This window comes from Colletotrichum navitas (assembly GCF_030913465.1).
Source record: "Colletotrichum navitas strain CBS 125086 chromosome Unknown LY79scaffold_9, whole genome shotgun sequence".
In the NCBI taxonomy this organism is placed as follows: Eukaryota; Fungi; Ascomycota; class Sordariomycetes; order Glomerellales; family Glomerellaceae; genus Colletotrichum; species Colletotrichum navitas.
In genome coordinates, this window is record NW_026850555.1 from 580,952 (window position 1) to 608,558 (window position 27,607).

General features: G+C 54.7%; 8 protein-coding genes across 8 annotated transcripts; 5 read left to right on the plus strand and 3 right to left on the minus strand.

Annotated features, from left to right (window-relative positions):
- Window positions 1-1,073: 1,073 nt before the first annotated feature.
- On the minus strand, window positions 1,074-4,346 carry LY79DRAFT_508157 (glutamate/Leucine/Phenylalanine/Valine dehydrogenase; the record flags this gene model as incomplete). Its single annotated transcript, XM_060553905.1, has 3 exons — window positions 1,074-1,104; window positions 1,163-4,082; window positions 4,136-4,346. The coding sequence occupies 3 exons, from the start codon at window positions 4,344-4,346 to the stop codon at window positions 1,074-1,076; spliced, it is 3,162 nt and encodes a 1,053-aa protein (XP_060418011.1).
- Window positions 4,347-6,262: 1,916 nt separating this feature from the next.
- Window positions 6,263-6,567, minus strand: LY79DRAFT_542461 (uncharacterized protein; the record flags this gene model as incomplete). Its single annotated transcript, XM_060557004.1, has 1 exon — window positions 6,263-6,567. A coding segment is annotated over exon 1 (164 nt), but the record flags the coding sequence as incomplete, so codon positions are not given.
- A 1,190-nt stretch (window positions 6,568-7,757) lies between these two features.
- On the plus strand, window positions 7,758-8,825 carry LY79DRAFT_407649 (uncharacterized protein). Its single transcript, XM_060553067.1, has one exon. The coding sequence runs from the start codon at window positions 7,964-7,966 to the stop codon at window positions 8,627-8,629; it is 666 nt and encodes a 221-aa protein (XP_060418013.1). The 5' UTR covers window positions 7,758-7,963; the 3' UTR covers window positions 8,630-8,825.
- Window positions 8,826-10,631: 1,806 nt separating this feature from the next.
- LY79DRAFT_542466 (uncharacterized protein) lies at window positions 10,632-11,500 on the minus strand. The gene is made up of 2 exons (XM_060557005.1): window positions 11,144-11,500; window positions 10,632-11,082 (listed from the first exon to the last, which is right to left on the minus strand). The coding sequence occupies exons 1-2, from the start codon at window positions 11,267-11,269 to the stop codon at window positions 10,714-10,716; spliced, it is 495 nt and encodes a 164-aa protein (XP_060418014.1). The 5' UTR covers window positions 11,270-11,500; the 3' UTR covers window positions 10,632-10,713.
- A 1,235-nt stretch (window positions 11,501-12,735) lies between these two features.
- LY79DRAFT_542470 (pyridoxal phosphate-dependent transferase) lies at window positions 12,736-14,355 on the plus strand. The gene is made up of 2 exons (XM_060557006.1): window positions 12,736-13,205; window positions 13,283-14,355. Exons 1-2 carry the CDS (start codon window positions 13,095-13,097, stop codon window positions 14,201-14,203), a joined length of 1,032 nt encoding a protein of 343 aa, XP_060418015.1. The 5' UTR covers window positions 12,736-13,094; the 3' UTR covers window positions 14,204-14,355.
- A 6,661-nt stretch (window positions 14,356-21,016) lies between these two features.
- Window positions 21,017-21,409, plus strand: LY79DRAFT_508227 (uncharacterized protein; the record flags this gene model as incomplete). Its single annotated transcript, XM_060553912.1, has 1 exon — window positions 21,017-21,409. The coding sequence occupies one exon, from the start codon at window positions 21,017-21,019 to the stop codon at window positions 21,407-21,409; it is 393 nt and encodes a 130-aa protein (XP_060418016.1).
- A 294-nt stretch (window positions 21,410-21,703) lies between these two features.
- LY79DRAFT_508380 (SH3 domain-containing protein) lies at window positions 21,704-24,073 on the plus strand (the record flags this gene model as incomplete). The annotated part of the gene is made up of 4 exons (XM_060553932.1): window positions 21,704-22,034; window positions 22,090-22,163; window positions 22,212-23,957; window positions 24,011-24,073. 4 exons carry the CDS (start codon window positions 21,704-21,706, stop codon window positions 24,071-24,073), a joined length of 2,214 nt encoding a protein of 737 aa, XP_060418017.1.
- Window positions 24,074-24,994: 921 nt separating this feature from the next.
- On the plus strand, window positions 24,995-27,407 carry LY79DRAFT_508415 (glycoside hydrolase family 78 protein; the record flags this gene model as incomplete). The annotated part of the gene is made up of 2 exons (XM_060553939.1): window positions 24,995-26,025; window positions 26,192-27,407. 2 exons carry the CDS (start codon window positions 24,995-24,997, stop codon window positions 27,405-27,407), a joined length of 2,247 nt encoding a protein of 748 aa, XP_060418018.1.
- Window positions 27,408-27,607: the final 200 nt, after the last annotated feature.

A 27,607-nucleotide genomic window follows, 5' to 3' on the forward strand; every position in this document is an offset into this window, starting at 1 on the left:
GGATCAACGTGCTCGCATTGGAGGAAATACCAGTTATTGGCCACCGGGGAGGTCTCCAGTTGCGTATCCCTTAGCGTGGGGGCTTTGTGCGAGGGGTGTGTGAGTACGTACGATGGAGAAACCCCTCACGCCTCGCTCGCGTGCTCGCCCATCTTCGACAACCCAATCCCGACCAACGGCCGCCCGGAGCAGCGGTCCACTTCTGTCCACCTTGTGCGCCCACACGCCCTCGGGACGGACCGGCTAGGCTGCAGCTGCAGGTCTGACAAGGAGGAGGAGGAGAAGGAGGAGGGAGGGACGGGGTACAGGAATGAGGAGGGATGGGGGGATGGCGTGAGCTTAGAACCGCGCGCTCCTGGTTCCAACTACATCCCTCCTGCTTCCTGTGTAGGCGTGGGCCTGGCCGAAGCCTACGATTTTGGATCTTGCACGTTTCTGTCATCTTATCGTTACAGGCAGATCTCCCACGGCGGTATCCCCCCCGGGCCACAGGGTATGCAATGGTTCTGGAATAGAGGCCATCACTGCTTAGGATTTTGCGGGCTACACAAACCCCAAACGAACAATTAGAAGTGGGCTTCACGATCCAAATTTGCGTCATATATAATGGAGGAAACAATACATATATACCTTGAGGAACTGAATCCATCGCGGATAACATGACGTTATCACACTAACTGGCAAAATCAATATACACACACACCTTGTCACGAGCTATGTTGCAAGGCGCAGCGATTTGAAGTGATCAAAAGTTATATTCAATAACGGCCGTGATCATTCTAGGATCAGGTGCATGTCTTATAGTAGGTAGTAACATACCCAATAACGCCTATTATGCAGTCGTCCACATCAGTTGGGGACATTTGAAGTAACCCTTGTTTCTTTTTGTCTTCCTCTTCCCATGCCTCCCACCTTCTTTTTTGCTCTTTCGCACCTACCATGCGTGTATAGCCCTCAAAAGAATGACATTGGCCAAGTATCCAGAACCCAGAAATGCATTCAAAAAAAAAAAAAAAGAAAAAGAAAAAGAAAACACAGTTCTAAAGCGCACCGGTCAGGAAGCACCCAATTATTTAGTTAACGCTTGCCATACGCTTGGCCATGCTGAGAAGAGGTATTAGCCAAGTGGTCCATATATGGGAGCGAATGGGGGTAAACCTACAAGTCATAGAATGCAAATTGGCTAGGCTGGCTACCAAACTGGTAGACAAACCTCGAGGCGAGGTAGCTACCAAAGATGGCGCGCAGATACGAGTCGGGAACACGCTGAATGATGGTGTCGAGGCCAATCTTCTCCAGAAGCAGGTTGGGAAGGGCATCTTGGAGGACTGAGCGACGTATCTTCTCGTTCTTCCAGAGGTCGGAGTGTTGGAGCTCCTCGTCCAGGGTGGTGATGGCATTGGAAAGGTTGTCAGAAAGAACACTGCGGGGGAGGCCAGTCTGTTCGTGCTCACGCCAGATGGCCTCGAACTCGAGAAGAGCGTTCTCTTGGATCTTTGCCTGGACGGACTTGACGTAATCCTGGTAGAACTGGGGAGCTTGGCCTCTGGCGTCGTGGCACATGTGCTTGACAAAGTTCTCGTCGTCGAACGAGAGCGAGGCAAGAACCTCCAGAGACGAAGACGTCACACCACCCTTGTTGGCGCTGGCGTCCTTGTACAGGATACAGCCGGCGGCCTCCAGGCGGAGCTTGGCGTCCTGGGTAATGAAGAGGTTGGCGCCCTCAACCAGGTAAGGGATGGTTGACTTGCCGTCCTTGATGATCTTATTAACCGAAATCAGGTCAATCGACTCAGGGCGACCACCGCAAGGAACGAAGCAGTCGGTCAGACCAGTGTCGCGCAAGTGGTAGGTGTTGCGGAACGACGTGCCGTTAGAGATAAACTCGCCGGTAGGCAGAGTGATGTTGTTGTCATCAACCAGGACGCGGTAGCCATCCTTGGACAGCTTGGCCATATCAAAGTTGGCAATCATGGACCGCGACTTGGCAAGACGGAGAAGCTCCTCCTTGTCAATGCCGTTAGGGTCAACGAGAACGCCGGATCCGTCAACAATGGAAGTGTACTTCTCGTTGCTGAGGAGGATCTCGTTGCTGCCCAGGTCACCGTCAGGGCCACCGGTCTGCATCTTCTTGACGGTGGAAGGGTCGAGGTTGAGCTTCCTGTAGATGCCCTTGACATACTCGCGGACGGACAGAGTGGTCATGCCGTACGTATCGTGGGGGATACCACCGAGCTTGGGCGACTTGCCGGTGAAGAAAGACTTCCACCAAGGTGCTCCACGGGCGCGAGCGTGCTCGGTCGCCCAGTCGACAAGGTCCGCGGTATTCTCATCGGGTCCCATGAAGATGATTTCCTCCTTGCCGTACAGGTCCACAAGCGGGTTCTTGATACCAGGAGTCTGGGCGGGAAGGAGGAGGTCGAGAATACTGTCAATGTACTTTTCAAAGGCCTCCTTGGCGCGGTCTTGCATCTTGGGGTCAAGAAGAATAACGCCTTTGGAGCCACCTTCGGGAATATCTTTGTTCTTGCGCTGCTGGGTGCTTGCAAGACCGTAGTTCTCGTCAAAGAGGTTGCGCGCGTTGATGCCGTACGCCTCCTTGCTGCGAGACTTGACGATACGGATACCGCCGCGAGCAATGTCCTTGAATCGAAGGTGAAAACCGCGCGACTCGGCGCCAATGACGAGAAACATACCGTAGAGGCGCTTAGGGTACTCAATCTCGGGCAAGAAAGAGGGGTCCAGGCGGAAACTAAGGGCAACCTTGGTGGGAGTAAAGTAATTCGTCTTGAGGATCGCGTTGTTGAAGACGCGGAAGGCGGTCATGACCATCTCCTCGTGCTCGTTAGACACGTCACGAGTGATGCGCTCCTTGAGCTTGGCATCGGACAAAACCTCGATGGCAGGGGTGGGAGCAATGAAGTGGCGATCGAAGTCGGGTCCGACGGCAAGATGCACCGAGGCGAAGGAGGCATACAAGGCGCGAACCAAGCCGGGGTACGACTGGATAATCTCCAAGATATAGTCGGGGGTGAAGGTCTCCGTCCTCAGACGGCGCTTCAGCTTGGACAGGAGCGCCGTGTGGGCCTGGTTCTTGGGGTCAAGGATTTCGGATAAGGAGACATATTCGGAGCCGAGACGGTTGAGGAAGTGCTGAATGAAGACCCAGACGCAGTGGCCGTAGACTGTCTCCTGAAGGCTGAGCTCGCCGGAGGTGAAGAGCGAGTGCAGCTTGTTCTGGGGCAAGCAGTAAAGGAGTGAGATCTCCTTGGTGATCTGGTGGATCGACTGGTCCAATGAGGGGAAGTTGCCCTCGATGTTCATGGCGGGGCGGAGGTAGATACTCATGACTGTGATGCCGTTGGCAAATTGCTCCACGTACTTCCTGGAGCTGGTGACACCGTAGTAGTGATACAGGTCACTGAGGGCAGAGAACAAGCCGCGAGCAGTGCGCGAGCGGAAGGCGATGACCAAGCGCTTCTCAGCAGAGCCCTCGATATCAAACACCTCGATGACGGGGCCAGTTCTACTGACCGCGAGCTCGATGATCTCCTGGTAGATCTGCTTGGTGTTGCTGGTGGCCTTCTGGAGGAAACCATTATCGGCAATAACCTCCAAACGAGTCTCGTTGGGGTCCGTCGTCTCAGGGCTCTGCTTGAAAAGACACTGGTAGACGAAGTAGCAGCGCAGCGTCGCCTTGGAAGCAGGCGATGCCCCCAAGACGCCGGCAGAGCGGAAGGTCTCAACACGGAACTTAGACTTGCCCGTGTGATCGAGATACTTGGCCTCAAGGCGCTGTTCGTAACGAGGTCCAGCTGTGGAGGTCTTGCCGGGCTCGCTTGTGTCAATGTAGATGGCATGATCATGGGCCTCCATGTCGAGGCGGATCTCCTCGCGCTTGTCCTCGCGGGCGAATGCAGCCATCTTGGCGGCGTACAGGGAGGTAATTTGGCTGGCAATGACCTCGGGAACTTCGATCTTGAAGTAGACGTCGTCAATGCCGAGCTCGTTGTAGAACCAAGCAACTTGCTCCTCGATGAGTGCATCGGGGATCCAGCCGTTGTTCTTGATGAGCTCCTTGACTAGATCACGCGTGTTAGTGACATCCAGTGACCTAGCTGGTTGAGAAACTCACCCTGCTCCATCTGCTCCTGCTTGCCACCGAATTCCGGCGCAATGTAGCCGACCGTCGCTGACCTCAGGACTCTGTGTCCGTTGCCATTGCAACGGGCAGCCATGGGAACACTGAAATGTGTGGGCTGGGGAGAGGGGCCGCGGCTGCTCTCTGCTGAGTCGGCTTGAACCTGGCCCAGCATCTTGTTACGAGGGGGTGCGGCGGTCGCCATTATGTCGGGAATTTCTCCGAGAGGGTCTGGCTCGGAAGAATAACTATCCAGGGGAAGGTCAGTATTGATGGATAGGGCCAACATCGCGGCGGGTGATATGTCCACAGAGGAGCAAGAAGAGAAAAGGAGAAACGTCTGTGCGGATGCAGTGAAGGCGAAGAGCAGAGGGAAGAAGATGGGCATTCATGGCGGGTGACCGAATGGTCTAAGTAGGCAGCCCGGCACAACGAAACATGGCAGCAACGAGAGTTGTTGCTTGGTGTTTGTGAGTCAAACTCAGATAGCTGCAACACAGCTGCGTTCGAGCGCCCGCTGGGGAGGCCGGGATCAGTGTAGGGGGGGTTCAGAGCAGGTTTGCTTTGCTAGAACGCTGTTTGGAATAGACTGGGCCGGGAAGCAGCAGCAGAGCTAGGGGAGTGCGGAAAACATCATGCGTACGCGCTAGGGAGCAGTCGAGAGAGCAATGGGCTTGCGTTGAAGCTTCACCGCCGAATGCTCGTGCAATGGGCGGACTGATAAGGGAGGGGCAGGGGCATGCGAGATGAAGGGGATGGTGCTGGAATCAAGGGACGTGGACTCGGACGGGGCGTACCTTGTGTGTTTTGGCAAACTAGTGTGCAATGCTGATCCGAGTCAGATATCCGTATACTGGATCAAGAGCAAAGCGGCGGGCAGAGCTAACAACTGGTCCAGATACCTGCTTGCTGTGGATTCGAGAAGTCTGGTTCCTGGGGAGTGCAGGTATCGTCGAGGGGGAGGGTGTACTTTTAGGTATGCCTGATGTGGCTGACGTCAAGGTCTCGGAAAGGTGATCCGGAGGTGCAACTCTATGTTTGGCCCAGGCTCTCGAGTTGACGGGCGAGTGGTGAAGGACCGAGTGTCTCGCGGGAGCCAACGGCAGCAGAGACGGATTCTGGCGGTAAACGAGGACGGGATGAAGAAGTAGTTGATAGGAGGAGGGATGATAAAGGGGGGGGAAGATATCTCGAAGCCCAGAAGCGGTCGATATATACGTATTTTGCTCTTGTGGTGAATAAGAGAGAAAGATACAACGGGCTGGGCGAGAAAGGAGTTTCCCTGTAGGATGAGCCTGGAGGTCAGCCGGATAACCCGTATTGAAATTGTGGCAGCTATAGTAGGCGCGACCTTGTTTAGCTTCGTCGGGTACGGAAGGGACGAAGTACCTTTATTTTTATTTTCCGTCACCTGCAAAGTTGCGGCGGTTTGCTCGGGCGAGTGGGTGATCAAAATGCGTCAATTGACGTAAGGTGGACGATGGGGATCCCGGGCAACACAGCCATCCGACCAGCTCAAGGCTAATTCGCTGATGCAGGTACCTTGTTCTTCTTTTCTTTTCTTTTTTTCTTACTCTCTTCCTCGACAGGGGAGAAAACTCTGGCTTCTGTTCAGGCCCCAGGGGTTTGGAGGGGATGCAGATGGAAATGGAATCTGGTGCCTGCTCTCTGGAGAAGAAACAGACTAGATCCTGGTTCAGGCACGGATGGGTACACAAGAGATTCGATCGCGGCGATAGCGACGCTTGCTCTGTGTGATGTGGCGACACCGAGGGGCAGGTTTTGGGGAGATAAGGACCCTGAACTCGGGTTGCTTTGTTACTGCCTTCAGCTGAAAATAGCAACAGGGTAGGGTTGTAGGGCGGTGGCCACAGGGCTGTGAAAGGAGGCTGGAGAGCAATGAACACCGAGCCGGTCTGTTGTTGGCTGAGGTTTGTGGCTGACGCGAGAGAAATGAGGCGAGTACAGACGTCGTTGCCGAGGTGAGAGCTGAGCAACGCGAGGAGAGATGATGTTTGGGCCCGATACTGAGCTAGGTACGGCTGGGATGATAGGGAGGTGGGAGGAAGGAGATAAAGAGAAGAGGTATGAGGATGAGGATGGAATAGCAAAGTCAGTCGATCAAAGGCCAAAAAGACTCACGATCCAACAGGCGTAGCTCCAGCCTTTATACTCGGGGTACTAGACGACTTGACGAATGGTCTTGTTCATGCTTCATGCTCTGTTCTGTTCTGCTCTATGCTCTGCACACCTACGGATACGTAAAATGCCAAGTATGATTCTGCTTCCATCCCCCCCCGGTTCATGTACACCCACACCCCCCAGCAAGGGCAGGTGACTCGCAACGAGTGAGGAAAATACTGGGCGGAAAAATGCATGCTTGAAGCACGTCGACATGCATCCTTGCAAAACCACTGTACTGTGCTGTTTGGGATACTAGTATTCTGAGCGAGGTTCCTGCTGTAGGTAGTGTACTCCGTACCCTACACAATATACGCGCTGGATCACGATGATGACTTCACCCGCAGTGCAAATGGCGTCCATAAAAGCTAAGCTAAGCTATTTCGGGCAGACAGCAGACTCCAATTTGCGTCGCTGATTGGATAGCCGGCTAGGGGCTCGAGGCCAAGTGGAAAGTACCGAGTATCTACTATACGTACCATCGTCCCGTATAGTACCTACCATACCTAACGTCCATCTTTGCAGCGGCGCCAGCGATGGTATTGTCACTGGTCGGTGACCTGTCCCGGGGTAAACAGTACATCATCAGGTACCTACCTACCTTACGACGGAGCACAAGCTGAGGCAAGTGAGGCCTGGGAGCTGCCACATGGGGCGCATCACATGCGCTAATGGAGGGGCACCAAGGAACTACCAAGAACGCGCAAAACCTCCAGGCGGGCGAGAACCACAATGGCCTCTCATCAGTACGTACCCAGTACTTTGTATCCGAAGGTCAGGTACGGATCCGAGTGCAATGTACCTGTCACTCGCTGTACGTATCTCCCTCCTGCATGACACGGCTATTCGAGGCTCTTCTCTCCACACTTCTGTGTGAATCCATGTATTCGTATGCATGTTTTTTTTCCCTTGCTTCTCGGCTCTGTTTCTTGCTGTATCGTATCCGGTCACAAAGTGTCGGAGGAGCCATCCGGCCTTATCTATTTCCACAAAGAAAATTTTCTCATGTCATGGTATACATAGACGTTGATACCTATGTAGGCAGGTAGGGGGTCTTCAAGCCTAGGCCGCTCTCCTCTGCTTCAACCGGCCCGGTTGGGTTAAAGGTCTCAGTTATCGGAGAACGGTATTAGTCGTCCAGCAACTAACAAACATGCTGCAGCTGCAAGCCAAAGCCGATGGGAGTGGCCTTCTTCGGCGAGACATAGCTTCGTCGGCCAGTCCGGTCACTTGCAACAACTCAAAGGATAACTTGGTCGGTTGGATTGGCTGTGCAATCTATCAACCCAGGCCATCGCACAACTGGGCCACAAACCGAGAGCTCGGGCGGCCGGTCTTTCGACGCGGCCTTCAATCTTGTGGGAAGCACTGGTTAGTCAGTCCAGCGGGTACCCTGTGTGTACCGGCTATCCGCCCTTCGTAATCTGCTCTATCCTCTTGTTCTCTCTATCAGGATGCACCGACAACGCGCAGCTCTGGCAGTCGTCGTCGTCGTCGTCCAATTTCTTAAACCGCAGTGGTAGACGTGGTTGTCCCTCTACGCCAATAAACCACGCAAACAAACAACATGCAGCCCAACGCACCCGACGCACGGGGCTCTGCCACGGCCAAACCATGTCACTATAGGACAGTGTGTCGGTGATGGACAAGCCGGTACCACAATACCCGTTTCCAGAACCTAAACCTGGAAACCTGCGGGCCTGCCACTCTTGCCCATGCTTGACGGCGCGCGTCACGGATCCGGTCGAGGTCACGAATACCTCGTGCTCTATGTCCTCTTTTTATCTTATTTTACCGCTTGTTCGTGTTGTGTTGCAGCTCAAAACGCCCGCTCGTCGAGCGCCGACCCAGACAGCGCCCCCCTTTGCAACCCCTGGTAACAAGACGGCTCTTGCTCCATTGCACGCTAATAAGTGTCTCCTATACCTGGTGGCGTGTGGATCTATCGCAATTCCGAGTATCAACCTCAGCAATGTACACCTTTTGGTGTACCTCTCTTGCGAGTCACGACAAGCTTGGAAGCAAGACACCAAGCTCCCCTCCACGAGGCCCGAAGCCCAATGCGAACTGTGGATACCAGCATTTAGCCATGCTCGCCCTGACGTTGTTTCCATTACCACACGCTGCCCAGTTTGCCTACCCCCAAGCACAACAACACGCCGTCATTACGAGAGGGTAATGGAAACAACCCGAGACCCTTCTCTTCCCACAATTACCCCAGGTTTCTGTCCGCTACTTGGTCCGCCCATCTTCTGTCAGCTTACAGACCGTAAATTAGTCTTTGTCCGAGGAATGCCCCAGCAATAGGACGACATGTGTATCACGGTACAGGGCCAGAAGAAGAATGCGCAAGATCACGAGACGGCATACGTTGAGGATGGTCCTTGCCTAGTTCATGTCTACTATTCCTCTTCACTCACCCTCCGCCTCCCCGAGTGGCCCGGCAGCGCGGCGGCTGACCCCGTCAGCCGCCCCAAGCCAGACACAGCCCGTTCCCCAGCAAGCCGGGCCGGAAATTGTCGAGTTTCCATTACCCCCAGATTACTTGATCGTGCAGCGGCGCATAGTTGCGATCCCTAGGGGGAGGGGCCACGGGACAGACCGACTTGGCCTGATTGGAGAACTCCAGATGATGGGAACCCTAGTTCTTTATTTTCTGACTACCTACTAGCCTCATCTAGGGGCGGGGGCCGCCGGAATGCCTCAGCTATCTCGGCAATCCGGCCTTCTCCAGAGCGGAAAACATGCATGTAGAGTATTCATGTTTCGCGGGGTCTGCTTGCCGTCGAGCTCCAGTCCGCTTCGGGGTCTGAACAGGCCAGGGCCCCGACCTCGAGGCCCCCGCGATGCCGCATCGCCATTACCAAATGGAAACGGCCATTGTAAAACACTGCCGGTGTCTGACACCATCCCTACCTTGCCTTCCGTCACGCGGTCCGGCGTGGTCGTTTGTTTCGTCCAAAGGCCGTTTCCAAAGGCGGCCAACGAGATCCTGCCGCTGCTGCCGCCGGCACCCTCGAGCTTGCGCCAGTGTTGCGTGCTAATCAACAAAGGTGGATGTTATGGGGTAAGAGGTTCGTTGGAGAGCTGGATAGGGTGTTTGGAATGGATGTCCAAGTCAGATACCTAGAGGATTTCGCGGGTACATAAAATTCATACATTCTGTGTCTCCCTAGAATAGAATCCTTGCCTGTGATATCCACCTGTTGCCTGAACAGGACAGGAATGGAGACGAACCTTGAAATCCCAAGAGGGTCACGATGCCTTCCTCTCGCCCTCACCGTACCTGATTGACCGCGCGGGGTGGGGGCGAGTTCTAGAATAATATTTTTTTCCCCACCTCGAGGCATGCGGGCGTATCTGGACGTGCAAGCGACCGCCACTTGTCTAAATTTACCCCTCTTGCGCGGCCGGGGGGATGTCTGGTAGGGAACGGTGACTGTGTCTCTGAACTGGATCGTGACCCAAATAACCCCTGCACCAGCACAAGGGGACGAAAAAGTCGGATCGTCACTTGTTCCTGTTCTCCTCACCTTCGCATTCCTCCAAGGTCCCCCTTTCCCCTCCGTCTCCAAGTCCCTGGGTCCCCATTACACACCCGCCGGAAGCTTGGGCCAAAAGAGCCACGAGAAAAGGGAGGGAGGGGGGGAAAGAGGTCACGATGCCTCTCTTCAATCTTCTCCTTTCAGGGTTCATGGCAATTGCACTATTCCACCCCAAGGTCACGATGGGAGACATGGTTTGAAATCTGAGAAAGCCTTGACACATCGAAACACATCTGGCCAGAGGGGCATCGGGATGCGTACGTGTGCTTCTCTCACCCCTTGCTTTCCGTCTGCCATATGGATCGGTTAGGTTTTGAGGTTGGTTGTGGCCTGGTCAGCGATTGACACGACGCGGGAGAGGCCTTCTCGGATTTGCACACCGGCGGGCACTTTTTTCTGCCGCATCAGTTCGAGATCCAAATAGACACACTGCGATCCAGCACCTGGTCACTCAACTCGCCGCCGTGAATGAGGACAGGCCGCTCACTGAAAAGAAACGAGCTTGTCCGAATTGAGTGGCCCCAATGGGACCGTTGACGGCGTTCGGGCCAGTTTGACATCAACCCTAAGGAGGCTTTGTTTCTCTCGACTGCCAACAACCAACTCCGTTAACCAACTCGGTTTGGCCCAGGTACGATACTGTGTCGTGGATAACAGTGTTTTCCTTCTCTGCCACGGGTACATGGATCCACTGAGGAAAACTTTGTGATCCCAACACCCAGGAGGTACTGTGTAAGCGGCAGCCAAGCAGAGCCTCCTATGGTCCCCTACCGAAGTCTGTGGTGATCGCGTCGGGTTCTCCACCCGAGACTGTCTCAACGTCAAGCCAACTCTTCCCCGGCCAAGTCAGCATTGTCCAGCCCTGCGATCTGCTGACCGACCGCCATGGGTCGTTGCCCATATTTCGATGTCAGAACCACGAATAGCACAATACAGAGACCTGCTGAGCTTTTCTTTACTTGTGTATTCTGGTCGGGGATCAACCATCGGAGCAGCCCGTCGATCAATGGCCATTGGCGACACGAACGGGCGCCAGCTCGCCAACTCTCTACGGTCCCTGGTTGAGCCTATGAGTGCGGAGTCTCGCCCAGTCCTCTTTGAAGAGAGACGCATAAAGCTAGAGACCACATGCACGAAGATCATCCGGGCCCCGGGGACGCTGTCCACCAAGCTGTAGACCGGGAACTGTCTCCCGGCTCGTCTCCCCTGACATGAGTGAGCACTCCGTCTTGAACTCTGCCAAGACCAGAAAATACAAAATACCGACCTTCGTCAGTTGGTTGGACTTTTTACACGAACACCCAGGAGCCGTCCCTCGCCGAATCGCCGTGATCGCCCGAACATGGCCCTCCGTCCGTCCAACCCCGTCATACCCGGCCCCTCCATCTCGAAGCCCGTCCATGTGTTTCCATGTCCATCCAAGAGGGTTTCCCTGCCCGGATGGAGTGTACCTCTATAGGTACAACAGATACCAACCCACCCAGCAGGAACCAAAGTACACTGGTAGTTTGGTTACTCCTCCAACCTCTAGAGTGTAAGTTCCAACTCTTGTACTTCAATATGAAGGTGGGGAGAGCAAGACAGATCCCACAGATCCCCCCGCGCCATGTATAGGGCGTGCGGCGTACCTGACCGGCCTGGCCTGGCCTGGCCTGGCCTGGCCTGGCCTGTCCTGACCTGTTCGTTGAGAGCGGCATCCACTACCCCGGACTCGTGGGCGGCACCTCGTGCATGTTTTGGCAAGGCGAGCCAAGAGACGAGTCAGCAAAACCCCGCATGTGGCCAGTTTATGGGGTAATGAGGGGGTAATATCGGGGTTTCGAGGGGGTAATGGAAACTGCCTTATTTCGTAATTCGGGGCAATCTAGCTTGAGCACGCTATTTGGGTCGGTGATCGAGAGCGTGAGAAGAGTTTTTTTCTCATAATCACGATCCGGGTTTGGGGAGTGGCGAGTGACGAACTGGAGATACATACGGGAAGTACCCGGTACATGTGTATTTTGTCCCAAGTACATGATGAATACTGAGAAGGAGACAAGAGAATAATAATAACAACAGAAAGTGTATCGAAACCGAGATCTGTCATCTCGCCTATCCTCCATCTTTCATATGTATTCAAAAATATGTCAGGTCCACCTGGTTGAGTTTGTTGGAGAAAAAGAGGATCTCCCGCCTCCCTTCCCCCAATTCCATGGTGGAAACAGCTGATGCCTCCTTGGCCCCCCACAGTGGTCAGCACTGCCCGTCGCACCCTTCATCTTGTGGTATACGATGCCATAAGCACACATGTTCGCCGGTATAGGTAGGCAGTCAGGTGCTGTACTTGCTTGCTGACTGGCAGTAACAGCCATTGCTTCACAGTGTTGCCAGCTGCTTCAACGCGCCCCGCCAGCCCGGGGCTTCGTCGGGAACCCCTCATTGGGCTATGCGGGGCACCACACGCGCAGGAAAGAATTGTCTGCGTGAGTGGTGGGTGCATGCATCATGACTTCCACTCCTCGAGCTGCAGCTGCTGAACAACGAACCCAACGTCAGAGTCGTATGCCGTTCAAGGATCCTGAATCAACCCAAAAGGACCATTCGTTACGCCCTCGTCACTTCGGAAATACCTGCTAGAGAGGTCACAAACTTAACAATCATCTTGATTTCCACACCATTGCCGGTCCCCCCTCCTTTTCTCTCCGCCAACCTCGAGCCGAGGTCGGAAGCTGCGCTACCTCTCGCCTTAGCGAAGAATACGTCCACAGCATTATCCCGCCCCAGACATGGATCCTTTAAGCAGAGCATATGCCGAGGCCCTGGACCAGAAAGACGCGCTAAGGCACACGCGGGACGAATTCGTTATCCCGACCAAGCAAGAGATCACCAGCAAAACTCTCGCCAAGAAAGGTCAGCGATTGGAGGCTCCCTTCTCCCCTTCCCCCTCTCATACCTTCTCTAGTATCAAGGGCTGACACCATCGCCGCGGCGCAGAAGATGACGCCTCTACCGCCTCAAGCGCTGGCCAGCAAAAATGTACCTACTTATGCGGAAACTCCCTCGGCCTGCAACCCAAGCGCACCGCAGTAAGGATACAGCAGTACCTGTCCACCTGGGCCACGCAGGGTGTCCAGGGCCACCACAAACCTCTCGAGGACTCCCCGTTGCCGACATGGCTCAACGTAGACGCCAAGGCGGCCAAGTTGATTGCCCCCATTGTCGGCGCCGACGAGTCCGAGGTCGCCGTCATGCAGACTCTGACGGCCAACCTCCATTTTCTCATGGCCGCCTTTTACAAGCCTCAGAAGGAAGGCAGGCATAAGATCATCTTAGAGAGCAAGGCCTTTCCGAGTGACCATGTGAGTCTCCCCACCCCCGCCGGAGGTGGGAGGAGCTGTGAGATGCATGAACGAGTACAAGGTTGACGCCCATGCAGTTCGTCGTGGAGACCCAAATCAGGCATCACGGCCTCTCACCCTCAGATTCGATGGTCTGCATCGAGCCCCCTTCCTCTACGGAACCAATTCTCACCACTCAGCACATCCTCTCGACTATCGAGCATCACGCCTCGGACACCGCCGTCCTCCTCCTCCCGGGGATTCAGTACTACACAGGTCAGCTACTCGACATCCCTACCATCACCGCTTTCGCCCACAAACACTCTATCCTCGTCATCTGGGACCTCGCTCACGCCGTGGGGAACGTGCTCCTGAGACTGCACGAGTGGGACGTCGACGCCGCTGCGTGGTGCACGTACAAGTACCTCAACGGTGGACCGGGCTGCATCGGCGGCTCGTTCGTCCACTCGAGACACACAGCCGTTACGACGTCCGTCCAAGACCCGGACTCCGAAAGGGGGTATGTGAACCGGCTCGCCGGGTGGTGGGGCAACGACAAGTCGTCCCGCTTCGCCATGGAGACAAAGTTCCACCCCGTGCCGGGGGCCGCCGGCTTTCAGCTGAGCAACCCGAGCGTGCTGGACATCACGTCACTGTGCGCCTCGCTCGAGGTTTTCGAGCTGGCCGGCGGCGTCGGCGCGCTGCGGGAGAAGTCGCTGCGGCTGACGGGCTACCTGGAGGAGCTGCTCGGCGCCATGCCGGAGCAGGAGAGGGCGCTCTTCCGCGTCATCACCCCGAGGCGGCCGGAGGAGCGGGGGGCGCAGCTGAGCCTGCTGCTCGCCGAAGGGCTGCTCGATGGCGTGATGGAGTTCTTCGACGAAGTCGGCGTGGTCATCGATGAGAGGAGGCCGAACGTCATCCGGGTCGCGCCGGCTCCGTTGTACAATACATTCGCGGACTGCTTTGATTTTGTGGAACAGCTTGGCAAAGCGTTGAAGAGGGCGACCAAGAATATATAGACGTAGATTTGAATCCCGTTAAATAGCTTTCAAATGAAGATTGTCGGGCGGGTTGCGAGAAAATGCAACAGTGCAAGGACCAAGGTTTCTGCAGGGCACTTCCTTCTCTAAGAGATTGACGCCATACTGAACAGTGGACACATGTGCACACCCATTCCTCATTCAAAAGGACTTGCTGGCCGCTTTCTAATATACCTCTGGTGGAAAGATACCGAATATAAAGCGGACCGAGGGGACAGGAGCCGCCTAGGGGCTCAATATCTACACGCCAGTCTGCACTTCGCTTAAGGCTCCGTGGCCCAGGAAGCTCTTCGTATATATGACTGGAGACACATCGCCGACTCGAACCGTATCTTTACTTTCGAGAAGTTCAGACTGTGCATCATTGCGCAACCTTCATGCGCATTCGGAACATCGTTCTCTTCATCCAGTTTACAAGCCCCACTGAACCTGTCGTTTACGGCAAGCAAGACCTCACTACCATTCCTTTTCACAGTTCTGTTGGTGGGGTGGGCATTCTCCCTGCTCGAGGACGCACAAAGTCACAATAGAGGGCAATCTTCTGAAGTATGGGTATTGTCCCGGTCCTCCGAAGTCGTATCCGGGGTCGTCCGTTAACCAAGGAGCAAAAGTTGACGGCTGAGCGTGTCTTCTGCCAATACTGCGGAGAAATAGATGAGGGCTCAGCACCGCTCAGCGCCGGATACACAACAGAAGCATGAAGGGCATGGGGCCGGCGAGGCGAAGTCGGACGGGAGGGGGGCTTGAGGGTCCTACGACAATTTTCTTGTAGAGTTTTATTGTTGCTGAGGCTGTTGAGCGTAGTCTCCCTTCGGAGACTAATAAACATCATGAAATGGTTGTTTGCCTGGGCTGTGTACATTTGCTGTTCTGCATGGTCAACTATCTCACTCCTATGTAGTATATATGAACATCCTAGTTAGTCATCACGGTTACGAAGTATATAAAAGGCAAGGGCATCAGAAAAAACCCCTCTGAGTATAATTAAATACCTAGTTCGACAATTATCTTATGTTATACCTATCAGCTCTCTCAATCTTTCACCAGAAAGGTAGTAAGAGCCAAAGCATCATATCGTTAAGATCTCCCAACATCATATAGTGTTCAGACGGTGCTAAAAAACAGAAAATAACGGGAAATGAAGAATTAACCACGGTAGGTAGGTAGGTGTCTTCTCGATCCAGTACCTCAATTCCCCGGGTTTAGTAAGGGGTTTCGCTCACAGCGGGGGAGAGGAAGGGGGTTGGTAGGTCCCCTCAGAGCACCACTAGGTAAAAAAGAGAAGGTTCGTGATTCCTGCGTTTTGCCAAGGCATACATGTATGCAGACCTCATATATACTCACACAGGGCCTGATCTGATTTACAACATAGTTTGATGAGAGATGGCCACGGTTCTGGGCTGTGAAAGAATTGTTGACCAAGTACCATGGCCTTTTTTCGTGTAGATAATAACTACAGTATCTAACTCGGGGCAGCATACAATATCTCGCATGCTCATCCACGGTTCCATCATGCTTGAACTCCACCATCTAGCAAGACAAAAACCTTGGCACCATGTATCCCTCGGGGGTTAAACTTCATGGATCGTGCCTGGGCCCATATTTCCATCTTGGTAAACCGGTGACTGTACTTTGACCTTTCTATTTGCGACAAGTACTTGGTTCACAAGAGACGATTGTAAGTGGCGAAGGCCGAGGCAGTCTGCGACCTACACTGACCATGGCAAGAGCAGCATCGGCGGGATGATACTGGTAGCATGTACTCTGCTCCCTCTGCCAGTCGTGGTTTTCAGCAAAACGCTTTACTGCCGCCTCGTATGGGAGTCCTGGGAATATATCGAGACCCTGGACCACTGTGTCACTCAGTGAGGCAATTACTCGAGCTTCGGCTGCTATTGTCTCTGACCTCGGCCAGTTGGACTGATATGCAGGCGCCCCTTGCCTCCCGCAGCCAGCGACAGCGCGCTTTTTCGATACTCGGGCTGTCGTGCTCTGATCTCCCGTGGCGTGGGCGCGGCAAGCCGGATGCAGGGACGGATGCCCAACGCAACATTTCCAAGGAGAGACGCAGGGCGCATGGTGACGGCGTCGAATCCCGCCAAAAAGAAAGTTTCAGATATGCTCAGACGATCTGCGATAACACCTCACAGCGATGATGCAACCCTCGGGACGGGTGGGCGGCATGACAGGTTCGGAGGTAGAGCGCATTCAAGAGTTCGGATGAAGAATCCACCGTTAGTTGCGGCTTGGCACTCTTGATACTCAGACAAGTCACTGCGAGATAGCAAACGTATGGCGGCGGATTTCGATTTCCAGCACTCACCCTCACCACCTTGGCCCCTCGGCGTGCTTCCCCCCTGCCCCTGTTGACGGCCAGCGTGGCCGGCCATGTTTCTCGGTGCCGAGACATGGCGCAGGGAGAGACAGCCTGCCATCTCTGCCCCTGAGGATAGCATATCAGTCGGGGATAAAACACGGCTCGGTGAGACACCAGCATGCAAAGGTTGATCGACACTCGCAATTAGTTAGGCATTCCCGCTTCTAGGGAGAACTGGATCCGACAAATCTGTCCTCAACGTGGGATGTTCTATTGCGCGTTTCCAGCGCGGCAGATGATGCAAGGCCTGAGCGGTGTCCCATGGTGTGCATACTCCATGAATCATCATAGGAGGTGGTAGCGTACACCGAGAGGCTGGAAGTGCTCATCATTAAATCAACATTTGACCGAGTATCAGACTTGCCGGCAGCTCGCAATACTGGCCGGAGGCTGGAACATCAGCTGGGCCGTCCGGTGAGGGTGAGCATGGGCACAGGCGGGGGACAGAAGCAAGCAACCTGCGTCGCGCCAGCAGCCCTGAAGTCTCGGTCCCGAGGGGCCGGTCTTTAAACGAGGCCTCTATCCTCGCCTCTATTCTCCATTTGCCCTAGCCCCTATCTTCGTGTGCAATGCAATGCAATTGAGTTTGGCGTGCGGGTGCGGTCGTGGCCGTGAGCCGTCATTGGGCTCTGGCTGTGCTCAGCAAGCTTCCGGGGATGCACCGCCGCACGGGTTGCCGACAAGGACGTGTGTCCCTCACTGTTAGTATATACCGCAATCGATGGGAATCAGCTCGTTAGATCAGGACCGGCGTGACGATGGCCGTGAAAACACCAACGGGGAACTTGGCTTGGCGGGCTCGTTTGCAGGCGGTGGGTGCATTGTTCGGAAGGCATGTCACCTGAGGAATGGGCGACCTCGAGAGAGCAGCTGGCATGCTACGATGATTACCTAGAAGTAATTTCCCCAGTGGTTCTGTAGGGGCGGTGTCGGCGGCGAACGAAGCTAAAGAAGGAGCTGAACAAGCCACGGGGAAAAGCGCCGGTCCATGCCACAGGGCGAAGGTCGACGGCGCCGACCGCTCTGACGCGTTGGGGAGGGACGGAGGGGGAGCGGTCGGTCACAGGGTGGGTGGGTGGCTGGCCGCATGAAGCGAAGGTTGGGAGATGGAAAGACTCTGGATGCAAAAAGACTGGCGGCCTAATGGGTGGCGTTGGGATGCCTGATATGCTCCCATTATCGGTGGCCGAAGACGGACAGAGTGAGTGGACAAAGTTGGCGATGGACGCCGCGAACGCCGCTCGGTTCGCGAGGCGACACCCGTGACTGTAAGCAGACTACTGTGATTGCGCGGAGTGAAACGGACCAGTTGATGCATCTGTGTGCTTAAATACCTGAATGCGGGCGACACTTTGTTCGGTGGGCTACCTAGATGTAGATATGGTGAATGGAAGTGAAGTTGTGATGGACGTCGATAGGTCGGCATTGCCGGATATGGTAACGTACTCACCTAGGTAGGTATTTGATTCGTAGATGTTTACGTAAGCAAGGTGGACGGGATGAGTACCTAGTAGACTGTTCTGGGCAGCCAATGCGAACCGGCTGTTTTTCCCAGTGGACAAAAGCCGGGCCCTCGAGAGCTTAATTGCGGACCGGGGCTGGAGCTCTTTTAGCAACAGGAGGTAGGTACCGTAGTCTTTCGCCATAAGAAATATAGCCAAGGTACCTAGCGTCCGGTAATGAGCGAAGGGGCTCTCATATGATATTGGCGAACGGGCCACCAACGCAAGTTGAGCAAAAAGTGGTTAGGAAAGGGAAAAACAAGAGAAAAAAAGGGGAGGGATAATACTTGTACCGCGTCTGGGAGGGAGTGCGGAATCTTGGAAAATGACCGGAGTCCCCCTTGTCGATTCCCAGTTGTTTCAAGTCCGTTAAACCCTTGCCTGAAGACGTTACAGGGTATCCACTACATACACATTCGAAGCCTTGGGAAATCAGGTCCACGGACTACTTGCTCATTACCCTGTTTACCCAGACTCGATATACCAATGTTCCACAGGTGGCCCGGTGTGTTGGTTTCCTGCCAGTCGATGAAACTACGTAGCCGATGTGTACGGATACTGTTGGGCCGATAACGAACGACTCCTCAGTTGGGAGGCCCCTGGGAGTCGTGACGCCACCAGCAAGACCAAGGAGGGGATCTGCTCTTGTGCTGCGCGTGTGCCTGACTTTGCATCACACAGCAGCTGCACCTCAGACAGCGAAGCAGCAGCAGCAGTACGATGCACAATACGTATTCTTATAGGTATATGCAGGGTTACATATCTACGATACCTACTCCGGTACATACTGATACAAATACATATCTACCAGGGTAGGTGGCATGTACCTACTTTGGAACATGTACCAGCAGAAGCCCAACCTGCAGCATCTTCCGCCCCAGATCGAATGAATCTTGGGCTGTTCTAGCGTCGGCAGCACAGCAAAGGGGTTCCGTCCAACCAACCTGCGAGCGTTCTCTCTCTTTCTGTCTGTCTGTCTGTGTCTCTCGCTCCCTCTCTTCCTCGTCGCCTTCCCCCATCATCCTGCTGCTTCGTCCTAATGTGTTCGCGCACGCACACATACACACATACACACATACACACACACACACACACACACACACACACACACACACACACACACACACACACACATACACACATACACACACACACACACACACACACACACATACATACACACACACATACATACACACACACACACACACGCGCGCGCTTTGGGCAGAGAGGCTCGTTCCACAACCTCCACGCTGTTCTCTTTCCCACTGCTGCTCAATCCAGTTTCTCTATTGTTGCCGTTCCTGATCCAGATCCTGGGCAATTTTCGACCACCCTTGGGTTAGGTAGGTAGTCCGTAGAGAAGGATTGTGACGGGTCCGACATCATCAATTCACCACTCAACAGTCCCCAATCCGCCCTTGTCGCTCACTTTTTTTTCATTGTTTATTCTCTTCTCCTCATCCTTACAACCAGACCCTTCGTCTTGCCTTTCTTGCCTTATTTGCGCGCCGACCTCACCAACTGTACCGTTCCCTATTCGATTCATAGTCCGGCTCCTTGCCAGCCCAGCCCGCCAGCCCGCCATCCCATCCAAACCAATCTAAACCCCCCTCCCCTCCCTCTCCTTCATCGACACCAAGCAAGCATCGCGTTCCTAAGCTACCTATCCCGACAACGCCTTGCCCCCCCCGCCCGACACACGACCACGAACGAACCCGCCACCCCTGGCTTGTGCATCAACTCCTTCTCAACGCTGCCAGCAAACATTAGAAGCTTGGAGAGGCCGCCCTTACTTCTTGATCCAACCGAACAACTCATCTCTACTCCCGCGAAACCTGGCCCAGTCGAAAATCCCCCCCGTCCGGGTCGTGACGCCGCCGCGGGAAGCCCGACTCGTTGTCCCTGTTCAGCCGACGAAACAGCGGAGTCGCAATTTCACCCCCCGTCCAACGCCAACAACCGGTGCCCTTTTCTCCGTACCGGGCCACGCCTGGCTCGTACCGCAGTACTAATCTCCTTGACACTTGCCTAACGCGCCAGCTTCTCCTACCCTCGTTCCATGACACTCCATCCATACGCCGTTTATCGACTAGGGTCTCATCCTACCATCTGAAGGGCACCCAAGGGGCTGCCGACCAAGCGCAACGGAAAAAAAAAACAATCCACGCTGATCTGTCGACGACCGGACGCTCTGCACTGCACCCGCTGGCACTGCACACGAACGAACAGTTTCGGCATCAGCACCAATACTACACAAGACGACCCTTACAACTCGAGGAAACACGTCTCATAATTCACTGTTCCCTTGACGCCTTGGCTGGCTTATGCTGGCCCACGACCTTAATCCAGCATGACGAGGCCTCACATTATCCGCGCCGGTAGGTTTAGGCGACCCAAAACACCCGCGCCGGCATCCATTCCTCCTGGCGCATCACGCTATTCCTCACCCCAAACATAACCTTCCCCCTTTTCCCATTGGTCCTGGCTTTTCCGTGTCTGAGCTTTGGTCTGAACCTGTCTTGCTCAAACGACTGGAATTACGGCCGATCAATCTTACGGAATTCTTCCTCCCCTCCCCCTTGGCCAGGAGAAACTTCCCCCCCAAATTACCACAACTATCCGCCTTGGTTTGGCATGTCACGCTGACCTATTGCCGTTTTTTTGGTCGCATTACCAGACACCATCGACCTCCAAGATCCCGACGCCCCGTCAGCGAAAGACCATCCTCCAAGAACTGTCGGCTCCCTTGGCCCACACCAGGCCGAGACTCTTCGAGAGGTCGCTCAAGAATCTGCCGAAGAGCAGTCGCACAACCCGAGGCAGTCTTGGACGGATCTCGGCCCCGACAACAACGGTTCAGACTCGGACGATCTTGCAGGAGACGTCTCCAGGAAACCAACCGCCGCAGCGATGGACGACGCAAGCAAAAAACAGCAACACCAGGATGCGCTGGCTGTCGCGCAGAATGGAGGTGTGACGAACTCGGATGACGGAAATATGGACGACTCGGACGATGATTTGGATGACGACGACATGATGGACAAGATCTCGAGTTCGCCTTCGATTGAAGATGGTGGGTACACTTCGATTATACCTCCGCAACAATGGCCGCGGCGAGTCGATTCTCTACCAGTCATGAGAGACCGCGGCTCCCCCACTTCCCCTACATTCAGCGAGGCAAGGTCCTCTTCTCCTTACATCGAATCCCTTGAATACCCCCATGCGTTCCCTTTTTGGCTGCATAGCAATGCGGCTGCCGATTCAGCAAGTCATCATCATCTTCGTGGTGAGTATACCGGATAGGGTCGACATACGAACGACGACGAACGATGCGACGAGCAATGCGGCGGCGCGTACTACACCAACGATCAAATCGACACTGAGCATATCGCCGAATGCTACAACGAAGAAGGAGACCGCGACACATTCTACGGATATTACGATGATTGGACTTGGAATGGTGGGAACGACAGGAGCCATGAAGCAAAGTTTGGTCTCGAGAGTGTGGCACAGCATGGGCCGATCATCGTTCGCTCGCTTCGTCTCCGAAGCGCTGAGGCACAGGGTTCCGGAGATTTTGCGCAGCGGCGTGCTGAGATGGAGCAAGCAGAGAGAGACGAGGCAGTTGGTGGACTCGATGATGACGGCATTCCGCTTATGGCCCCCTACGAACCCTCGATCCACGAAGATGATGATGATGATGACGCCGTTTCTCTTCCTGATGATTCTAGATATTTTGTCTGTGGATGGGGCTACGAGTGCTTACACGAAGCAGAGGATATCGATTTCGAGTTCGTCTACGCGTTACATACCTTCGTCGCGACCGTCGAAGGCCAAGCAAATGCCACCAAAGGTGACACGATGGTCTTGCTGGACGACAGCAACAGCTATTGGTGGCTAGTGCGTGTTGTGAAGGATAGCAGTATCGGTACGCTCCCTGGTTCGTCTCCGATGGAGGCCGTTTCTAACGTGGCTTACTTTAGGCTACCTTCCTGCCGAGCACATTGAGACCCCAACCGAGAGGTTGGCGCGCTTGAATAAGCACAGGAATATTGACGTAGTCGCTCCCTCCATGGAAGAGATGAACCTTTCTGACTTAGATCAGCTTTCTGCCACGATGCTCGGAGATCAGGCTGGAGAGAAGTCCAAGAGCACATTCAAGACCGCTCTGAGGAAGAAAAAGAAGACAGTCGCATTTGCCGCCCCGACCTTTGTCGACTACTCAGACTACGATTACTCTTCGGATGAGGAGGATGCGGACGAGCTCCTCTCTCAACAACAGGGTGCTCAGCAGCAGCAGCAGCAGCAGCAGCAGTCAACAACCCGTCAATCGACAGAGGAGAGCATGGATGACGATACGGCCAAGGTAGAGCCTTTGAAACCTCGGGCAACGAAAGAGGTCAAGGTTGTGGAACCAGCAAAGGCGGAGGAGGCATTTGAAGATGATTCGAAACGTGACAGCGGCGACATCTTTGAGAATCCCGAAGGCCCCAGCCGATCGAGAAACGGCACCGTCAGGAACACCGACTCTTTCTTTAAGGACGAAACGGTCGAGACCAAGAAGATCACGCTTACGCCTAATCTGCTTCGTGACGACAGCGGCTCGCGACCTTCGACTACGGAGAGTGTCCAGGTCAAGCAGAGGCCGAGCCTGGACAAGATTGACAAGGAACTGCAACCGGACAAGAAGGAAGACAAGAAGAAGAAGGACAAGAAGGAGAAGGAGAAGAAGACGAGCACGATCCGGAGTTTCTTCTCGCGTAAGGACAAGAAGAAATCTACCGATGACGACGACGAGTCTTTTGGCAAGCGATCGATGGATATTGTTACGGAATCCCAAGACCGCGAAGAGGAGGAACTCAAGGAGCCGCTGTCACCGAGAGGAGATGGTCCGCAGCGGAACACCACCAGCAAGCTCCATAAGCAACAACCGCGGGTGGAACCTTCGCCTTCAAGGAAGCCAGGAGCCGTCACGCCGCAGAAATCTGCCACCCGGGAACTATCCGAGTTCATTTCGTCAGAAGGACGGCCCAATAATGTCTCGAATGTACCCCCTGCCTCTATGCGTATCGTTGAGGACGACTCGTCAGACGCAGACGTCGCAGCTCAACAGCAACGCATCAAGTCGCCCGATACGACCCGTTCGAGACCGCAAGAAAAGTCGTCGCTGTCCAAGATTATTCCCTCGCGGACTGGCGGTAGCGATAAGCCTCAGAAGGTCACCAAGGCCAAGTCTCGAGTGGAACTGGACGACTTTGACTCTTCCTCTGGCGAGGAGGTGGAGCCCGCTTCCACCGAGCCACCGGTGCAGCAGCTAACCGAGCAGGTTATAAGGGAAGAGAAAACAGCTCGACCCTTGCCTGGAGCATTCCCTGACAGCTACATGAGCACGCGGAGCGGTGCGAGCTCTCAAAGCGATCAGACTGTCGTTCTCGCGCAGCAGCAACCTCCTCAGCCCACTGCTGCAGAACGAGAAAAGGACCGTCTTTCTGAGTCACCTGTGCAAGTTTCCCCCATCACACCGAACAACCCACCTGCACTCATGGTGGATACTTCAAGCCAAGAAGGCCACTCCACATCGCCGTCACCGGAGCTCATCGAGGCTGAGGAAGCGAGCAGACATCGCGCGCAAGATTCAATGACGGCTAGTTCGACCTCAACAGGCGGAAGCACCTCCAGCAGTAGCTGGAACGACACAAAGCTTCGCGCCTTTTTCGATTCGAGCTCGGACATCCGGGACATGCTGGTTGTGGTTTACGACAAGAGCGATGTACCGCCTGCTGGACCGGAACACCCCGTCGCAGGTTCCCTGTTCCGCGAACAAAATGCCAAGTTGGCGGAAATTACAACGGTAAGTACAGATCTTGGGTACAGAAGAAATGTTCACGCTCTGACATGCCATAGCAACTTGACAACATGCTTGGTGACTGGTTAGCACGCAAGCAAAGACTTCGAGGCACTGTATAAGGCCTCATTTACGAGCATCATGTTTTACAGAGAGCGGCTGTGTACAGTACCTTCTTGACTTTTTGTCGGCGTCCTGGTACATGGGGTTGAGAGGAAAACGGGATTGATGGACGACATTGATACGTGGCCGCTGATATGAACCTTAGCGCCATGGATACTTTGCGCGGATTTTGCATTTTTTTTTTCTTGTTGTTCTTTTCTTCAGATGCGTGGACATACCAAGGCTTCGCGGGTGAGGCTCGGCGACTAACCCCCTGCTGGGTGCTATTTTTCTTTCTTTGTTTAGTATTACGACGCTTGTTTGTGCGTCGCGGTATAGGCATGAACACTTTGCATAGTGGCTTCCAAGCCGCTGGAGTATGAGACGCAGCGCTGTCTAATACCACTGGATTGTCTATTTTTGACACTGGACCAGCTGTTTATGCTGTTACTGCAGCTGTGATGCGATGAGTCGAGGTGTAAGGAAGCATCACAAGCGATGCTACATTGTGCTCAATGCTAGGTGAAATGCATGGCATAGCATGTCAGGAAGAAAAGCCTGCTGTCCCAGACTAGTCCACGCCAACGAACCATACGGTTCTGCCCCATATGTAGGCACCAGATGCGATCTGCAGGCATCTGGTGTTGTGGGTTTGGCTTTCCCGCCAACTGCCGTTCGCCGATCGGACGATCTGGGGAAACGCCGGGACCCCGCTTTCCCGCCCGCGCCGACTTCAGTTTCCGCTCCATCCCTCACCACCACCCATTCACGCAAGCCGCTCGTTCGACCCAACAAAACCTCATGTCGGTCATTCTAACGCGAGCTAACCAATCTAATTCGCTCTTAGCAGGCGGTAAAGAACACTCGCAGCTGACGGTTCTCATTTCCTATCGTCAACTGGGCTGGCAATGGGTGGCCCGTGGACGAGCATCTTTGCTCTTATGACGGGCCAATGGGACCCCATTCCTCCTAATTGGAGTGCCTCCTTTTGTGAAGCCCGTTCGTCCGAGTATGAGGTCAACTGGTACCGCTATGTCCGGGCCAGCGAGTCTAGAACGATCCAGCCCGTTAGGGTCGTGTCGGATCTCGCTCGCGGCACTGTGGTAAACCCTTCGGGTCTCGTCACGGGAGAAGGTGGTCCCACAATATTGTCACGTCGAAGAGAACGGGACGAAATTCCTTCTGTTACGGTCGATTTCGGTCAGAACACCGTTGGGATCTTATCGATTTCCTTCGCTGGATCATCGACTTCTGCTTTGCCCAGCGAGGATAAGGACGACGAAATTGACAGAGATACGAACGATGAAAGGCCTGGTATACGACTCGCCTTTTCAGAGACGTTGCGGTTTTTGAGTAATGTCAGCGACTTTTCGCGCTCCTACAACGGCGACACAATCACCCCGGGCAGCGATCAGATCGCAGTTCGGAAAGACCCCTACGTCTGGACTGCAAATCACGGCTGCCAGCACCGCGGTGCCGCCGACGGGAAGGGACAAGTCTGTGCAGACGGTCTGCACGGTTTCCGCTACCTGCGCATCTACCTCGACGCCCTCCCTTCTGACACGCCGTACACCACCCCCCATGGCCGCGTCGAGATCTCCAACCTCTCCCTCGCCCTCTCAGCGTTCCACGGCACTCCCGACACCTTTAACGGGTGGTTCGAGTGCAGCGACGAGGACCTGACGCAGTGGTGGTTCGACGGGGTCTATACTAATGACCTCTGTATCGATACGTTCCGCGCCTCCGAGGATGCGGAGCCGCGGGGCGCGGGGAGCGAGACGCTCGAGGGTAAGATTGTGATTCATGACGCGCCAAAGAGGGATCGGGATCCGTATGTGGGAGATCTGGCGGTGGCGGCGCTGACGGGCTATGTTTCGCATGGAAAGGGAACGGTGAGCGAGGCGAGTGGGAACGTGCTGGCAGATCTGGCGGTGCACCAGAGGGGCGACGGCTGGATTCCGCCGGCGAGCATGTGAGTTTCTTTCTTTCTTTCTTTCTTTCTTTCTTTCTTTCTTTCTTTCTTTCTTTCTTTCTTTCTTTCTTTCTTTCTTTCTTTCTTTCTTTCTTTCTTTCTTTCTTTCTTTCTTTCTTTCTTATAAGCTCTTCCGTAAGGATTTTAAAATGCTGACATTTGTAAGTATGAACTACACGCTCCCCCTATTCGATTACCCCCTCTGGTGGGTTGTCTGCAGCCACGACTACATTTGGTACACGGGCGATTTGGAATACCTCTCGATGTACTACACCAACCTCGTCGCTGTGTTGGACCGCTGGTATCCCTCTGTCACAGACCCAGCGACGGGGCTCGTGACTAAAGGGCTGAACGGGACGGCCGGGTACGGCGACTATGCATTCGTGCCGCGACAGGGGCCGGTAACGTATTACAACGCTCTATACGTGCTCGCACTGCGCCGAGCGGCGGAGATGGCGGTCGAGGCCGAGAATGACGGGGACGCGGAGCGGTGGAGGCGCCGGGCGGACGAGGTTGCAAAGGCGCTGGGGGAAAGAAACTTTGACGAGAAGGCCGGCGCGTTCTGGGACGGAACGAAGGAGGGGAGGTTTATGGACGCGCACGCGCAGGATGGGAACAGCATTGCGATTCTCGCGGACGTGGTGGATAAGGAGAAGGCGAGGGGGGCGCTGGACTACTACTCGCGCGTCGCGGCCAGGCCGTACGGGAACGCGTTCTACGACTCGGACGCTGTGAATGAGGGGTTCAGCCAGAAAGTGTACGCGTTTGTGTCCTACTTTGAGCTCGCGGCGCGGTTCATGGTCGGGACGGGGGATAGCGCCATCGAGGAGATGAAAAGGTTGTACGGTTGGATGTCGCGCCAGGACCCGGGCGTGACATTCTGGGAAGGAATAGGGCCGGAAGGAAAGCCGTACGAGGATGGGTACACGAGCATGGCTCACGGGTGGGCCACAGGGCTGGTGCCGCTGATGAGCGGGTGCGTGCTGGGTGTGAAGCCGACGGAGCCCGGGTTCCGGACGTGGAGCGTCGCGCCGGAAACAGCGGGGCTAAGGTGGGCGCGGGGAGTTGTGCCAACGCCGGAAGGCGGAGGAATTCAGGTTGAGTGGGAGCAAGGCGGCGACGGAGATGTCAGGATCCAGGTGAGAGCGGCAGAGGGCACGAGGGGAGTTGTCAGTGTTCCGGTGGGAGCTCGGGGGAAGGTTGTCGAGCTCGATGGAGAAGTCGTGTATGCTGGGCGAGATGGCATCCGAGCGAGATATAAAGAGGGCAAGGTCTTGGTTGATGTTGAAGGGAAGGGGGCAGACTGTAAGGTTGTGGTTTCTGTCAGGAGAAGACCTGGTAATCTATGGGCTTTTGTTCGGCAAGCGGGATGGATTGCTTGATGTTTCTCATTGTATGACTATCATACAAATCTTTGGGGTAATTACAGTCACCGCTGAATAGGAAGCAGTTGAGCAAGAGATCCAGGGGTTGAATGAACTGATGCCGTTAGACTGTGAACGCGTATGAGGGCCAGCAATAGGAAATACACAACAGCCCCAGGGTGTGAGGCACAAGTATACTGGGCTTATAGCTGCTCAGA

What these genes read in the sequence shown, in the direction of transcription:
- LY79DRAFT_407649 (XM_060553067.1), top strand. Translation starts at nt 7,964, where the DNA reads ATGGACAAGCCGGTACCACAATACCCGTTTCCAGAACCTAAACCTGGA.
- LY79DRAFT_542466 (XM_060557005.1), bottom strand. Translation starts at nt 11,269, where the DNA reads ATGGACGGGCTTCGAGATGGAGGGGCCGGGTATGACGGGGTTGGACGG. An exon ending in CGTGTAAAAAGTCCAACCAA is followed by an intron (nt 11,083 to 11,143) that starts CTGACGAAGGTC and finishes CGGAGTGCTCAC; the next exon opens with TCATGTCAGGGGAGACGAGC.
- LY79DRAFT_542470 (XM_060557006.1), top strand. Translation starts at nt 13,095, where the DNA reads ATGCAGACTCTGACGGCCAACCTCCATTTTCTCATGGCCGCCTTTTAC. An exon ending in AGGCCTTTCCGAGTGACCAT is followed by an intron (nt 13,206 to 13,282) that starts GTGAGTCTCCCC and finishes ACGCCCATGCAG; the next exon opens with TTCGTCGTGGAGACCCAAAT.